Genomic DNA, 15,708 nt, shown 5'->3' with positions numbered 1-15,708 from the left:
TGACTTGACGCTTATCTACCTTAAATCCTAAAACACCTTAAAGCAGGATAAACTGGTTTAACCTTAAAGGTCACATTCATTTGAATCTGACTCAAATGGTCTTACAGCATTTTCTTGATGTCCTGTTGTCCAAGAAGCTAACAGTTGACATGAAGAAAGAAATCCTCCAATGAGCAGAGGAGCAGCAAGATCTCAGTCATCAGACTGACCTCTGTCCACAAAATCTGAATCCACCAGGTATCATCCACCTGTCCAGGTGTGTCCATCAGCTTTGAGGCAATGTGAAGGGAAGAAGCTGAACCTGAGAGTAAACACTCTCAGCAGGAGCAGATCGACAGGGGAGCTTGATCTCCTCGTACTGAAACACAACAGCAGCACTGAGTACAGAACAAAGTAGCACTGAAGGAGAACAATGAGCATGAGCTGCAGGGTCACTTGTACACTTTGAGTTACCTGTGGAGCCTCCAGCCTCTCACTGGTCCCAGCTGGAGGGAGGTTTGCCTGATACTTGCTGATTCTCCTCTTCAGAGACAGTGATACACAACTCAGACCTGCCAACAGACCGTCAGAGGAGTCACTTCACCTTCACACTCACATCAGCACTCATCACATACAACACATTTCTCCGCTGTGCAGAGAAATCTTCCAACATCTGGGACAACACCTGGACAACAGAAGCACTGCTGAAGCCTGCTGGGGCAGTGAGCAGTACGTTTGTGCTGTACTGTCTGTACAGCGTCGGCTTTCAGCCCCCATGGATTACATCTATGTACTTTGGTAATATGTGAGTAACATTAAGAATGTTGTGGGCCAACTTTAAAAATACTTATTTCCACAAATGTACAACTATAAAACTACCTCACATACTTGCAGCTTATGTGTAAAAGTTACAGTATGAACCTGCACTAAATGTTTTATAAGCTGGATGAATATAAACTACAGAAGCCTGAATCCACATAGTAAGAAGCGCTGCTGGAAGGAGAGGGTTACAAGATGAGTTGACATCTATTATAAAAATAAGAGGTTGGTTCAAAGCAAGCTTGACAGCTGGCAGAACACAAAGAGAGGAAGTTGTTTTTAAACTGTGACTGGAAGCTGCTGCAGGTCTGAACTAAACTCTGATCAGAAACAAGTATGAGCAACACTGATCTCTTTCCACACAAGCAACACCAGCTGCAACACAGCTTTGAAGGTGAAACTCTAAAAGGACATGAACTTATATCTCACACTCAAAATAAAAGACAAGAACTACATGCAAAAGTGAAACTTGTACAGTTAAAATTTTCACTTAAAGTGTGTGTGTACTTTATTGGTCCCCGTGGGGATAATCCCTCTCTGCATTTAACCCATTCACTCAGTGAAGCAGTGGGCAGCCATTGGGCGCCCGGGGAGCAGTGTGTAGGGACGGTACCTTGCTCAGGGGTACCTCAGGGTAGCTGTTCAGGGGAATCGAACCCCCGACCTTCCGATCATGGGGCCACCACTCTACCTACTGAGCTATCCCTGCCCACTTTGAATATGAACATCTGATGTTCCGATTGTTTATTTTGGTAAGAATGATTAAACCCCATAGTTTTATTTTATTTAATGTCCTGCTTGAATATTCAGAATGAGTTTAAGCAAGTGAATTATGCTAGCCATGATAAGCTAACATTTAATAAACAATATTAAGAAATTAAACAATACTTTTTCTTCAAATAAGTCATATATTTCTTCATATTTGTAACATTTATTCACTGTCTGTGTTTTAGCTAGTAGTAACATCACTTATTTGCTCTTACACATTTGCTAGTCTTGCTAGCTGCGCCGTTTGGGTGTTGTTCAAGTCTCAACATGTTTTAACATTCATTCTGTCCATGATTAAGACTGAAGGTTTATTTTGACAGTGTCTGCCATCTATAATCCCGTTTTCAGTCAGGTTTCACAATGAGCTCACCCGAAACTCTGGCTGATTGGGACCCACACCCGTTTTCAGGTGAAACGTCTTCAAGCAACTTTAAGAATTCCAGACGCCTTTCTTTGAAAGCTCTTTTAACTCAAAATCTGACTCTAATTCGACGTTAGATCTCTGACAGGGAGACAAGCTAATGTAATGGCTACTCAGAAGGCAGCTGTGACAAAAATTTTTCACAGTGTAAAACAAGATAGACCCCAAACATCCAGTCTGCATAACAACCTGGGATGCAATAGGTTTTGCATTCTTTGTGTTTAAGAAAAAGTTGTATGTCATTATGCCATAAGCATGAAAAAAAATGTTTTCTTTTTTTGTCATATCAGGAATACTTCCTGATTCTACACTGTAGCAGGTTTCTGACAGAAACTAAGTATTTATGAGTACTGTTGTGGAAATTTTAACAATACACCTTCAGCCCCATCCTTTAAACCTTTTCCCTCACAGAGAGAATTATGACCTTGTTTTCTGCTTGGCCGTCACCCAAGGACACATATACAAGAAGATACATCCCTGATAAGCAAAAGGAGTCTCACTATCTATTTAACGTATTCCATGAACTAACAATAGCCTCACTGCGTGCGCATATATGTGTGATAGAGCATAAGGCCCATTTCTAGTGCACATGCATACAACTAGGTGAGAAAGTGATATTACTATTACTAAAGTGATTTAGCACACACATTTGAGATGATTTAGATTCAAATGGGTTATTTTAGTATAGTTAGTAATTTCGTAAAGTTTTTATTTTTTAGTATAACCTGGGCGATAATGTACATTTGGATAATTCAGTTTTTTGATTTGGAACAACTTAAAAGTTTGACTTTTAAAACTGAGTCAGAGAGATTTGAATTCTTTATTTGAAAGAAGCTGAACGATTTGAGTAAGATTGTTTGACTTAAAAAATTTAAGTCAAACTTAATTAAATTAGGTATAAACCTAATTTAATTACTTGTTACCAACTGAACATTAACTAATCAGTTGGATCAATTATTCTCTTTTTTCAGTGTACTAATTTTCAGACCTGCATTTGTGAAATATTTATTTCATTTTTTCTTACTAATTTAGTTCTAATATGAAACATATTGTAGACACCTGCATGCAGACACCACTGACTGTGAGTGATGAGAAAAATAATCTAGCTTAAAGTTTTGCAGATTTTTGACTTTACCTCCAAAATAGTTTTGTAACTACTCTGAAACCAAACCAATTTTTTTAGAGAGCACTTTTAAATACCCAGCACAGGACCGAAGTGCTGTACAGAAAATAAGTTAAAAAACAATAGAACAACAGAAAAGAGCAAAATAAATAAATAAATACACATAATACATAAAAATTTAAACAGCCCTATATTCAAAAAGAAAACAAGATAAAACAGCATAGAATCAACTAAAAACAACTAAAAACTTAAAATAAAAACCAACATCTCACGTGGTGTCAAAGGCCAGGGTAAAGAGGTGGGTTTTCAGGAGTGACTTAAAAACAGATGGGGAAGTGGCCTGTCTCATCTCTAAAGGAAGATCGTTCCACAGTTTTGGAGCTGCTACAGCAAAAGCACGATCTTTTACGCCCAGTCCTGGGTACATTCAGGAGCAGCTGATCCGCTGACCTGAGAGAGCGGGTGGGTGTATAAGGCTGCACCATCAGAGAGATAAGATGGGGCTAGGCCATGGAGAGCTTTAAAAGCAAATAAAAGAATTTTAAAATGAATCCTAAGAGAAATGGGCAGCCAGTGAAGTGAAGCTAAAATAGGGGAAATGTGCTAAAACTTTCGAGTGCCAGTTAAAAGACGAGCTGCAGCATTTTGCACCATCTGTAGATGACTAATATATGATGCGCTGACCCCAATATAAAGTGCATTACAGTAATCCAGCTGAGTGCTAACAAAGGCGTGGATCACTGTCTCAAAGTGCTGCCGTGAAAGAATTGGCTTTATTTTTGCCAGCTGCCTGAGCTGAAAGAAGCCAGATTTTACCACTGCCTTAATTTGATTATCAAACTTCAGCTCACAGTGCACTTTGACCCCCAGGTTTGTAGCAGTTGGCTTAACATACTGAGCCAAAGAATCTAAATACACTCTGGGGGTCTCAGTGGGGCGACCAAAAACCATCACCTCGGTCTTTTATTTTATTATTGAATTTTAAAAAGTTAACAGACATCCAAGCCTTAATGTCATCGAGACACTGAAGTAATGGCTGTGTGCGGTATGTGCCTTTTTTCTTTAGAGTGACATAGATCTGTCATCAGCATAAAAGTGGAAAGCAATATCGTGCTTTCTCAGTGCAGAAACGTGATCTGATGGTTACATCTATGCACCTCTAAATGCACCACGATGCTGCACACTGCGGAGGTGTGCTGATATTAATAAAACAGCAAACCACAATGTGAAAAAAGGACAGACTCACAGATTACCACAAAAACAAGTGCAGCATTCAAGCTCAGAGAGATAGAGACGGCATGATCACTCTGCTGGTTTTTGCTCTTATGTTCAGCTCTTGGATCTGAAAGAAGAAAATGGACACAGGTTGAGAAATAGGTTAAAGAGTGTTTGAAGAAACATGTCTTACATGTTTAAGGACTTTGGGGCTGATTAGTTGAAGCAGTTTGTGATCTACATTTCAAGAAAAGTTTGAGAATGAAGTTGTGAACTGGCCCAGCCGTCAACACTTTTTAACAAACTGGTTTCTTTGAAGCCTCAAAGTGTGGACGGCTGTCAGTTTCACAAAGGTACAAAGTTACTGTAAAAAGCTGCCTTCAGTTTAAGCATCTTAGACTTTTGAAGTCTGTTTATTTTCAAAGCTTTGGACCCTCGTGAGTGTGAAAATAGTTTTAGTTACAGCTGATTTAAATAAATGAGAAAAAAAAAATCATGCTCACATGATAAAGGATTTAAGTTGCCTGTGAAACAGCAGAGTAGGACTAGAAAGCAACACTTAAAACTCAAAACAGCTGGGGGGTTACAAAGTAAACATAACAAGGGCTGGGGACTTATTACCATTGGCAACATCCTTTAATGATATTGCTATAGAGCTTCGGTCAATCTTTCACCAGATGATCCCACTGAACCCTGTGCTGTTTGTTCTGGGTCTATCTATAGTTGGCCTCTCTGTCTTTGTACAAATGCTTTTGTTATGTAAACCTTTACATTTAGCGAGGCGATGTGTACTGTTTCAGTGGATTCAGAGACAGCCTCCCACTGTTACACAATGGTACAGAGAAACATTCAGAGTGTTGCCAATGGAGCGCCTTAGTGCCATTATAAAGGGCAATTATGATGCATTCTGTAGGATATGGCGGCCTTTGCTTGATCTCCAACCTCATGACCTTACTGTGCTAATACATAAAGGGAGATCACATTTTGTTTTTAAACATAATAATTAATGTCTGTATTCCCTTTTTTCTCCTTTTCTTTCTTTCCGTTGACTTTAAATGTGGAGCACTCGACATATTTTGACTCAGAGATGTACATTTGTAACTCATATACCTGTATTTGTTTTTTTTCTTTCTCTTCTTCTTGTTTGTATTTGGCTGTGCTGATTTGTTGCTATTTGTATTGTTCAAAAATAAATAAATCATTGTTTAAAAACATATAACAAAGGCAAGGAACGAATAAAAAAAAACGAAGTGACGCACAGAATCTAACTAGGAACACACAAAGAGGACACTTTTTAAAGAAACTACATGATGTTTTCAGTTTGAGTCTCAAGACTTCATAAGCTATTATTTTTACTAAATACAGCATGAGCATGACAGGGACACCCTGCCAACGGGTCACTGGTGGAAGAAAAGATGTTGCAGATAAGTGTTCATATCCAGAAACACGACAATGAGGTGGAACCAGTGGACATATACTGTGTCCACTCAGAACAGGGAGGTATTTGGTGTAGTCTTTGGTTTCCACCAGTGTGCTAAAACTAGAAGCTGCCTTTAACCACGAGGTCACTGCCTGACGTGAACACCTCTAACAGCAGGACTCTGAGACCACATCCTATGCCGCAGACAGTGAGCTGTTATTAATACAATGATCCTGATCTGCACCAACATTTAACGACTTCTTCCTTTGACTGAAAACAGAACTTTGATTAAGCTGAACTTGTGAGATTTAGCTTTGGACTCATTCATACATATACGTTAGTGCAAACTTTTTTCCCAGAGTGCACTTGGGACCTCCAAACAAACAAGACTGAGTGGAAAAACAACATGCAGCACCCTGAGGCCTCACTCAGGATTCACAGATAAAATAACTAAGAACATTTTTAACATTCATTTATTTAAGGTGGTATGATGGCTGTGAGGGGCCATGTTTCTGTAGTTTTCAGCATTAAAGTAAAAAACCTTCTACTTACCTGAGATGACGTGGAAACTCTCCACAAACTGAATGCTGCCTCCTCTCTTGATGGCACAGAAGTAAAGCCTGCAGTCCTCTGCTGTCACGTTTTTAATCACAAGTTTGCTTCCCAGGATTGAGAATTTGGTTTCAAAACCGGGAGAGTAGTAGGTAGAGTCTGCTGAAGAAAAACTGCGGCCGATACCTGCTCTGAACTGACTGTAGATCTTCATGTACCAGTATGGGTCTGATGTCTGATTGGAGCAGGTTAGAGTGACATTGGTCCCCAGCTCTCCTCTGACCTCGGTCACGTTCTCGGCCTCTGCACAGAGCAGAAGCACCAACAGGATCATCCACAGGAGAACCATGATCAGCTTCAGCATCCACAACAAGACGGAGTCGTCTGAAAGCAGCTCTGATGGACTCTGATAGAGAACTCCTCTACACTTCCTACTTCAGGTGCTGTTGCTCACAAACCACTAATACCAAGTAACTCTACAGGAAGTGAAACTTGTTCACCTTCAGCCAGAAATCTGCATCAGAAATTTTATACAGTAACTCTAAAGGAAGGTTGACCGTTAAACTTAGACGACAGTGATGTCTTTAAAGTACAGAGGAGCAGAGAATGTACTGACTCATGATCATGTAGTACTAGTAGTAAATGTTGCAGTAGAAATAAAAAAACAGGATTCAAATTGTTGAAACAAATCAAAAGCATAACCAAATAGCATCCTTACTTTAACATGTCTGAGCTGAAAAAGTGGCTCCGTCTTGTGTCTCTAACCAGTTACTGCGTACTTTTATACTGCAGTCTGTACTACAGATACTTCTTATTCTCTCTCTAACAGCGGTGAAGCTTCAACTACAGTATGTAGCAGTAGCCTGTGTACTACTACATGACTGCAACATGCACTACGCCCTCTGGCAGTACTGCTTTTATTACAACTGTTTCTCCTTCATTTGCACTACAGCTGTCATCTATATTTAGTTTATACTTCTCTGTTTCCTTTTACTTCATTTTCTACTGTACTTTCTAGTTTTCTATTGTTCTACTGTAAAACGATGGGTAATAACTTTTGTTATGAGCAGAATTACTACCTCATTACTGCCCCTACTGTCAGCACTGATACTGCAAACTTAACCCTGAAACTGGGTCAGACTGTCTGTCCTTGACTTCAGCCTGGAGATGGTTTCAGTTCTAACACTGTTAGTGAATCTCTCTGTCACCTGATCTGATGGTGTTTAATTGCTGGTTTGTGCTGCTACTCTCAGTCTGATCACTGCGGTCATTATTATTTAAAATATCTTGATAGTTCTCATGTTTTATGCTCAGTAACTTTGCTTTCTGTTCTTCAGTCGCCTTCCAACTGCCTGTGTGAAACACCTGAATAATTTTTTCATGTATAATGTTATACCTGTAATACATGTATGTGGAACAAAAGGGTAAAAAAGGAAGCAGCTTTTATTGCTCTTACACGACACTCCAAACAAAAACAGAAAAATCATAAAGAAATAAACAAAAACTAGAAGCTAGGAAAGGAAAACAAATGAACAAGCAAACTATGACGCTATGAAAACATGGAAACACAGCCTATGGGGACAACACGACAACAAGCAGGGGAGATGAGGACAAAAGATTAACCAGAGGCTGGACAATAGGTTGGGACACAGCTGAACGTAATTAGTCACAAAAGGGACAGAGGAAGCAAAAGTGAAGTCAAAGCAAACAGGACAAGAGATTTCCAAAATAAAACAGGAAGCTACACACACACACTGAGACTCACCCCAAGACACATGAGCTTGACACAAGGACAGGGGAAACGAGACAAACTAGAGAGACAGTGGGATGAGGGACCAGACATGGACACAAGACAGACTAGGGAGACGAGGAGCAAAACACAGAGATGAACATGTGAACAGGGACAGAGACAGACACGGTATGACCGAGAGACTGAAAGAATAAGAGAAAACACAGAGATGAGGAGACGAGGACAGAGTGGACATGCAGCTACATGAACAACATATATAGAGCTAAAAATGCAAATGATAAAAAGTCAGTATACAAAACTAAAGACCATCTAATACAGAACTAGAATATGGAAATCTCCTAAATCCAAAAGAACGAGTCACAAAACCAAAATCAACTTTAAAACTGGATCCGAAATATTACAAAATATCTCTAATATATAAATATTGTGATATTTAACAGAAAAATAAAATATATATGAATAAAGTTGGAATTGAGGTTACAATTTCAGGACCATGGAAAGTGCATGGAGTTTTCACCATGATCTGATGATCTGTCTCAAACACATTCTTAGTGTTGGACCTGCACTAATTCAGCTGCCTGCACTTTAACAATGTTTTATTTTTTAAACAAACACAGCAAAGTGCTACTGTTAACACCATCAGGCATTTTATGCGTCGCAGCCCACAAAACTAACCACACTTGCAGTCTTATTAGGACACTGCTATTTTGTCCTTTTTAGTAGATATGGTCATATTTACATACACAAAGGAACGTAAACCTGACAGTTACAGCATTGCTAACACAGGTGACAGTAGAAATATGTAACAACCTCTGAATTTTCTAAACCAAAAACGAATGAATCAAACTGAAAATGTGCACAAACATGGATTGCATGTACTTTAAAGGGTAGTACACGAGTATGGTTTTGCTTCACCTGCAGAAAAAATAAGACTTCCCTGAAACTGACATTTTCTGGAGGACAACGTGTTTCTAAACCTGTAGATGTTCAGGATTCCTCTGCGGTGTGCACTAGCATGTCCCACATTACTCAACACTCTGGCTTTGAACTGTCTGCTGATAGTAACTCAGCATACAAGTGTGTGTGTTCTCCTCTTTGCCCCACATTTCATGCTGGTGCTGTGGGTCTGTCCACTGTGGGGAAACCACACGGTTTGCTGTGAAGCCAGATATCCAAGAAGACACAACATCCATGACTTCCAAAGAATCTCACACTGTGATTGGCCAGAGCATTCAGGGATAGCTCAGTAGGTAGTGTGGTTGCCCCATGATCGGAAGGTTGGGGGTTTGAATCCACTGAACGGCTCCCCTGAGGTACCCCTGAGCAAGGTACCATCCCTACACACTGCTCCCTGGTGCGCCTGTTTAGTGGCTGCCCACTGCTTCACTGAGTGAATGGGTCAAATGCAGAGAGAGTAATTTCCCCACGGGGATCAGTGAAGTATACATCATTATTATTATTCGACAGGTTTCCACTTGTACTCATCTTAACAAACTCCGGGTGCTTTGTCAGTGTTTCTGTCTCTCTGTTTGTTTTTTTCATGGTAGAGTTTGAGCTTTGTGTGTGTGTGCAGTGATTATCCACAGAATTAGGTTTGTTTTTAATGCCGTGCTGCCTCATAACAAGAAATCCAGAAAGTCTTTTATGAAGTGACGTCATTGATGAAACTGAAGCCTCGCTGGTTCAGAAAGTGGTTCGAGTGTTGGTGTGATTTATGTGCATATAGAAAACTCAATGTATGCCCACATAATTTACGTGTGTGTTGGAGACATCACGTGAAAGTTTTTTCTCCAAAGCTAGAGAGCTCATTACTAAAAATCTAACTGACCAAGTCCAAAATATTTTTAGAGAATGTGAATGAAGTCACCATCAGCTGAATATTTGTAAGCACAATCATTGTCCCATCACTGGAAAGCAGTGCAACACTTAATGTCTCATGTCCTGTTTATTTAAACACTGACTGAAATCATATTGATCAGGATTTTTCCACATTGATGGACTTTTATTATCCTTATAAAAACTGATGAAATTAATTAACTACACAAAGTCATATTAAGGTGTTTTTATGTTTTTATTTCTATTCTTTGATTATCTCCATGCTGACACTGTTGGAACACAGCCACAAGGCCATAACAAATAGTTGAAATGAGCACATGAAACCTTGAGAAAGGAACTTTTTTTTAACCCCTTGGAAGAAAAGTTTCAAGGCTTCACTACTATTTACCCTTGCAGACTTTCACAGAGCATTAAATCCCTCTATCTCTTCGAGAGAGATGATGTCACCTATTTTCTTGTAATTTCTCACATGAACATGTTGCTTTTTTGTAGTTTCAGTTCTGTTTAAGCTCTGAATGTAAATCAGCGGATTCTGTTTTTGCACACACACATTGTCACACAGTAACAAAAGCACAACATGACACATTACGCTGTCTCATTATTTATTTAACAAAAGCTAAACCAACTGTTAATCCCAGCCTTACTGTTTCCGTAGGAATAAACAGGATTTGCAGCACCCAGGTGCACATCAGTAACTGATCATCAGTGAGCGTGAGCAGCTCTATAAAAGCAGCATTGTTGGCAGGTTGCAGGTCTGGAGCGTTCAGGTGTTTGTTAACACAACGCAATGATCTTCTAAATTCACTCCAACGTCAGATGGTCTTGAATTGAAAAAAAGAAAAAAAAAGAAAAACTACCTCTCACACTCTGCTTGATCTATTTATGACTTTTTGAAATTTAATTTTCAGTCTCTGGTAGCTTTACAATTTATATTGTTTTTATTTTTTTTAAATCTCAAGATTTTCAGACACGGCCTTTTTTTGTCCAACATTGTAACGTTCACACTGTGTTCACTATAATGTGATGAATGAAAGTGAACTGTACACATATTTACAGGTTTTTACAGCAGCCTCTGGGTCTGGTTTATCCATCTGAAGTTCTGAAGCACTTTAAAAAAGGTTTGGCAAAAAGTTGTGAAATCTGAATCCAGCAGGTATCATCCACCAGTCCAGGTGTGTCTGTCAGCTTTGAGGCAATGTGAAGCAAGGCAGGTGAAGTTTGTAGTAAATGCCCTCTGATGGAGGAGCAGCAGATCGAGGCGGGGGCTGGATCTCCTTCTTCTGAAACACAACAGCAGCACTGAGTACAAACAAAGTAGCACAGAAGGAGAACAATGGGTATGAGCTGCAGGGTCACCTGTACACGTTAGGGCCTTTCCCACTACTAACACTCGGCTTTGTTTGACTCAACTTGGTCTTTAGGTACATAATTTTCCATTAGGTGGTAGTACCTGATACCAGGTACTAAAAAAAGTAGCTGGTTCCAGTTCCTTGTTTTAGAATCTGCTGAGTTTCAAGGGATCTGAGGTGACATGCAACAGCAATAGACTCCATGCCACCGATTGGCTAGTTAGTGGCATCATTTAACGAGTAATGAGAGCGAATTCTTCAAAAACTAAACAGCATTTTTGTGTTACTATCGCATACAAGTAATGTCACAGGATTCGCTACTCAATTGTACCAAACTGACCCAAACTGGGTCGAGTTGTGTAGATACTGGTCGAAAAGTCTGAGTTACCTGTGGAGCCTCCAGCCTCTCACTGGTCCCAGCTGGAGGGAGGTTTGCCTGATACTTGCTGATTCTCCTCTTCAGAGACAACGATACACAACTCAGACCTGCCAACAGACCATCAGAGGAGTCACTTCACCTTCACACTCACATCAGCACTCATCACATACAACACATTTCAGGAAGCACAGTCAGCTGCTCCTCCCAACAATGTGACACCTAATGAGTGCATAAAGGTTCCTTCCTCTCACTCCTTCCAGCAGAGCTTTGTATCATTCACAGTTCAAACTAATCCTTCTTTATCTCATCCTGGACAATAACGCACTCTGAAAATGTTTTTGTTTTTCCTAACAAACTGCTGACTTTAACTAAATAAATTACATGTAAATTTTCTTTATAATTGTGTTACACAAGTGCAATGTAAAACATTTCATGTGATGGAAACTGGTAAAACTGATATACAAGTTTTTACAAAGCACTTTTTTCAACTATTTGAATAAATAAACCTTTGATTTGACATATGTTACTTAAACTTATTGCTTCATGTTTAGTGAAGGTGAAAAATCATTTTTCTGAGTTCAGCTTCTTAGTTCAGTTTTTGTCCTGATCCTGAGTGTGACCCAGTGTTTTGTGTTTAATTTATATTTGGTGATTATTGTTATTCATGGTTTTAGTTCTTTTGAGGTTATATTTTGTTGTTCTGGTTTCTATTTTCAGTTTCTTCACATTCTCTGTGTCCCACGTCTGGTTACTTGTTGCCTCTGTGCTTCATGTTACTTCTGTTTCCAGATCTGTCATGTTTCCACGTCTTAGTGTCTACTCTGCATCTTTGTGAATTGTCTCATGCTTCCTGTTTTACTTTGGTAGTCCTCATCTTATGTAAACGTTTTTACATTTTCTTCCTTTGGTCTCATCATGTTTGATTTCTCCTGGCTGTGCTCTCCTCCTGTTTCTCATTCCCTCGTTATCACTCTGTGTATTTAAGCCCTGTGTTCCTTTTTGCCAGTGTTGCATTGTGCCCTCACTGTGCTGGTCTTCCTCCCCCCCCGCCGCCGCCGTGCTTCTTGGTATCTTTGTCTCTAGTTTTCTAGCTTTCCAGTTTTTAGTTATTAATTTCCAGTTTCCATGTTGTAGTTTGCATTTGATTTTTTTCCCGCTATAGAACAATAAAGCTGCCTCTTTAAGTTTTCATTCTGTGACACACAGCCAAACCATGACAGTTTAGCTCCACCCCCTTTAAGAGGACCCTAAAAATTGCACCTGCTGAGGGACAACACCCGTGCTGTCTGTGTTTGGACATGCTGCACTTTCAGTTCACACTGATCATTTTACAAAGGTTTACGTCATTCATTAAACTTTTCACGTGAACATCTGGTCTTCATGCAGCAAAAGCAGAATTTAAGACCCTTTTAATGGACTTATCTCAACAAAAACTAACGAAAGAGCAAATTAAAATCCTTGAAGTAATCTTGAGAGCTGCATTTGTACAACACAGATGTTATTCTGTAAAATTTTATTAACTTTAGTTAAGATGTTTGCATCCAAACATGTTTTACTCAAATGATAAAATAACAAACACAGACATAAAAACAGCTTCATTAATAAGCAGGTGGTTTGATTGCTGTTCTGTAACATGATCTAATGGTTGCACACTGTGGAGACATGGTGGTACTAGCAGAAGAGCAGAGACACCAAAGCTTCAGACAAAGTAACAGACTCACAGATCACCACAAGAACGAGTGCAGCGTTCAGGCTCAGAGAGCTCAGGATGAAAAGCTCACTCTGCTGGTTGCTGTCAGTGAGTGCGACAGGTTTTTGAGTTACATCTGAAAAGAAAAGGGAGACAGATTTATGAACAAGTGTGTGAAACATGTTTTACATGTCTGAGGACTTTTCAGCTGATAGTTTAAGAAGTTTGAACTGGCCCAGCTGTGAATACTTTTTAACCTTTTTTTTTAACCTTTATGATTCACACTTTAACTTTTGAATTTGCCACTCCTCTGTAAGAAAAATGCTTTGGTGGTCGCTTAAATCACTTGTCTCAAAACTGACATCAGACAAAGCTCACAACCCGCCCACTTGTCTTCACTAAAGGTTAGCGTATCTGTTGCTGCTACAAGAGGGTGTATTTTGCTGACATTCATTGGCCTCTGGTTTCCACATCACTGTTGGTTTCCTACTGTATCATTTTGAGGCATTAGACAGCTATTTCATAGAAATTCACAGCAATCAAATTGAGGGTTACATAAAGGTTGTGTTTTATACAATTTTAAACAAGGTGGATGTTCATTGTTCCATTAGCCCACTCCTGTGTTACTGATAGAGTTACTTCAAGCTCAGCTGAGTTCATTGATACCCATGTAGTCTGAGACTGTTTGGACCTTTATTTTGTTATGTTGCTCTTCAGACTAGTCTAGTCTTTTTTTACACCTTAAATAGGAAATGTGCTGCATTTCTCTGTCAGACTCACATCAGAGGTGTAAAAAGAAGAAAACCACAATTTTACTGCCAGACCTATATACTTTTGACATATTTAACTGACAGTGGGGCATTCTGACACCACATCCTCTAAAAAAGTCAATGCAAAAATGTTAACTAGTCAGTTACCTGAAATAAGATGGAAAGTTTCCACAAACTGAGTGCTGCCTCCTCTCTTGATGCCACAGAAGTAAAGCCTGCAGTCCTCTGCTGTCAAGTTTTTAATCACGAGTTTGTTTCCCAGGATTGAAAATTTGGTTTCAAAACCAGGAGAGTAGTAGGTAGAGTCTGCTGAAGAAAAACTGCGGCCGATACCTGCTCTGAACTGACTGTGGATCTCCATGTACCAGTGTGGCTCTGATGTCTGATTGGAGCAGGTTAGAGTGACATTGGTCCCCAGCTCTCCTCTGACCTCGGTCATGTTCTCGGCCTCTGCACAGAGCAGAAGCACCAACAGGATCATCCACAGGAGAACCATGATCAGCTTCAGCATCCACAACAAGACGGAGTCGTCTGAAAGCAGCTCAGCTCTGATGGACTCTGACACAGAAGTGCTCTACACTTCCTACTTCAGGCACTGATTATGTTGTGTGCAACACCTTCAGACAAACCACAAATACCAAGAAACTCCACAGGAAGTGAACCTCCTTCACATCCAGCCTAACGTCTGCAGCATTGACTTTACTTTGTGCAATCACCATTTCAGGTATTAACGTGATCTGGCCTAATTATACAGTTACAATGCGCATATATATTTGGAGTGTGGTGGGGTGCAGCTTAGAGAGGTAGCTGTGTTTTATGAAGAGATAAAGAGTCTGATTAATCCTGCTGCCCTGACCTCTAAAGGTAGTACTAGTAATACATGTTTTAGCAGAAGTAACAGCAGAAGCTACATCAATGTAAATTCTGAAACACTGAACAGCAGAGCTAATGGTCATCATTGGTCGAGCATGTTGATGAGCTGATCAGGTGGCTCCATCTTGTGTCTTCAAGCTGTTATAGCAGAAAAACACAAATATTTAAATATCTAGAACTCTCATAGTACTCATATTAAAAATCCAACTCTATTCTATATTAGTGCAGATACAACAAACTTCTACTACAGTTCAAAAGTCTCTAAAAGTTTGAAAAACTGACATCTTTAGCTTAGATTTATAACAAGGCTCAGTTGATAGATTTCTGGGAACTGGAACTTAATGATCTTGAGCTTGATTATATGGACACAAATATTCCACGCACATATATTTTATGTAGGTGCAAGATCATTTAAGGCTATACTGGATTCTCTAATGCACAGAGAGCCACTCCAAAGCGGTCACCACTGGCGTAATGCAATATCTTTTTTTTTTTTTACCACTCAGTAATCTGGCTGCACCATTTGACTAACTCCAGTCTACATGTGCAGTCTTTTCAGGGCAGCATTTTTTCCCTGCATCTGCGTGTGTTGTTCCCGGGTACTCCGGCTTCCTCCTCCTGTCAAAAGACGTGCAGTTAGTGGGGTTAAATCAATTAAATCTAAATTGCCTGTAGGTGTGAATGTGAGTGCAGATGACTGTCTGTCTCTATGTATCAGCTCTGCGACAGACTGGTGTACCCTGCCTATCAACAGCTGGGATAGG

General features: G+C 39.7%; 1 protein-coding gene and 1 pseudogene across 1 annotated transcript; both read right to left on the bottom strand.

The window, feature by feature from the left end:
- Positions 1–265: 265 nt before the first annotated feature.
- LOC146547088 (uncharacterized) lies at positions 266–6,684 on the bottom strand (annotated as a pseudogene).
- Positions 6,685–10,160: 3,476 nt separating this feature from the next.
- Positions 10,161–14,582, bottom strand: LOC146547087 (uncharacterized). Its single transcript, XM_085265465.1, has 4 exons — positions 14,219–14,582; positions 13,333–13,437; positions 11,621–11,718; positions 10,161–11,163 (listed from the first exon to the last, which is right to left on the bottom strand). The coding sequence occupies exons 1-4, from the start codon at positions 14,580–14,582 to the stop codon at positions 11,065–11,067; spliced, it is 666 nt and encodes a 221-aa protein (XP_085121591.1). The 3' UTR covers positions 10,161–11,064.
- Between the last annotated feature and the right edge of the window lie 1,126 nt (positions 14,583–15,708).

Source organism: Mchenga conophoros, linkage group LG23 (assembly GCF_057382185.1).
Source record: "Mchenga conophoros isolate Kocher_MC1m ecotype Shallow Benthic linkage group LG23, M_conophoros_male_GT1.1, whole genome shotgun sequence".
NCBI lineage: Eukaryota > Metazoa > Chordata > Actinopteri > Cichliformes > Cichlidae > Mchenga > Mchenga conophoros.
Note: the sequence above shows the minus strand (reverse complement) of the source record. Positions and strands in the feature narration are given on the sequence as shown.

What these genes read in the sequence shown, in the direction of transcription:
- LOC146547087 (XM_085265465.1), bottom strand. Translation starts at nt 14,582, where the DNA reads ATGCTGAAGCTGATCATGGTTCTCCTGTGGATGATCCTGTTGGTGCTT. An exon ending in AACTTTCCATCTTATTTCAG is followed by an intron (nt 13,438 to 14,218) that starts GTAACTGACTAG and finishes TTTTCTTTTCAG; the next exon opens with ATGTAACTCAAAAACCTGTC. An exon ending in AGAGGCTGGAGGCTCCACAG is followed by an intron (nt 11,164 to 11,620) that starts GTAACTCAGACT and finishes GTTGTGTTTCAG; the next exon opens with AAGAAGGAGATCCAGCCCCC.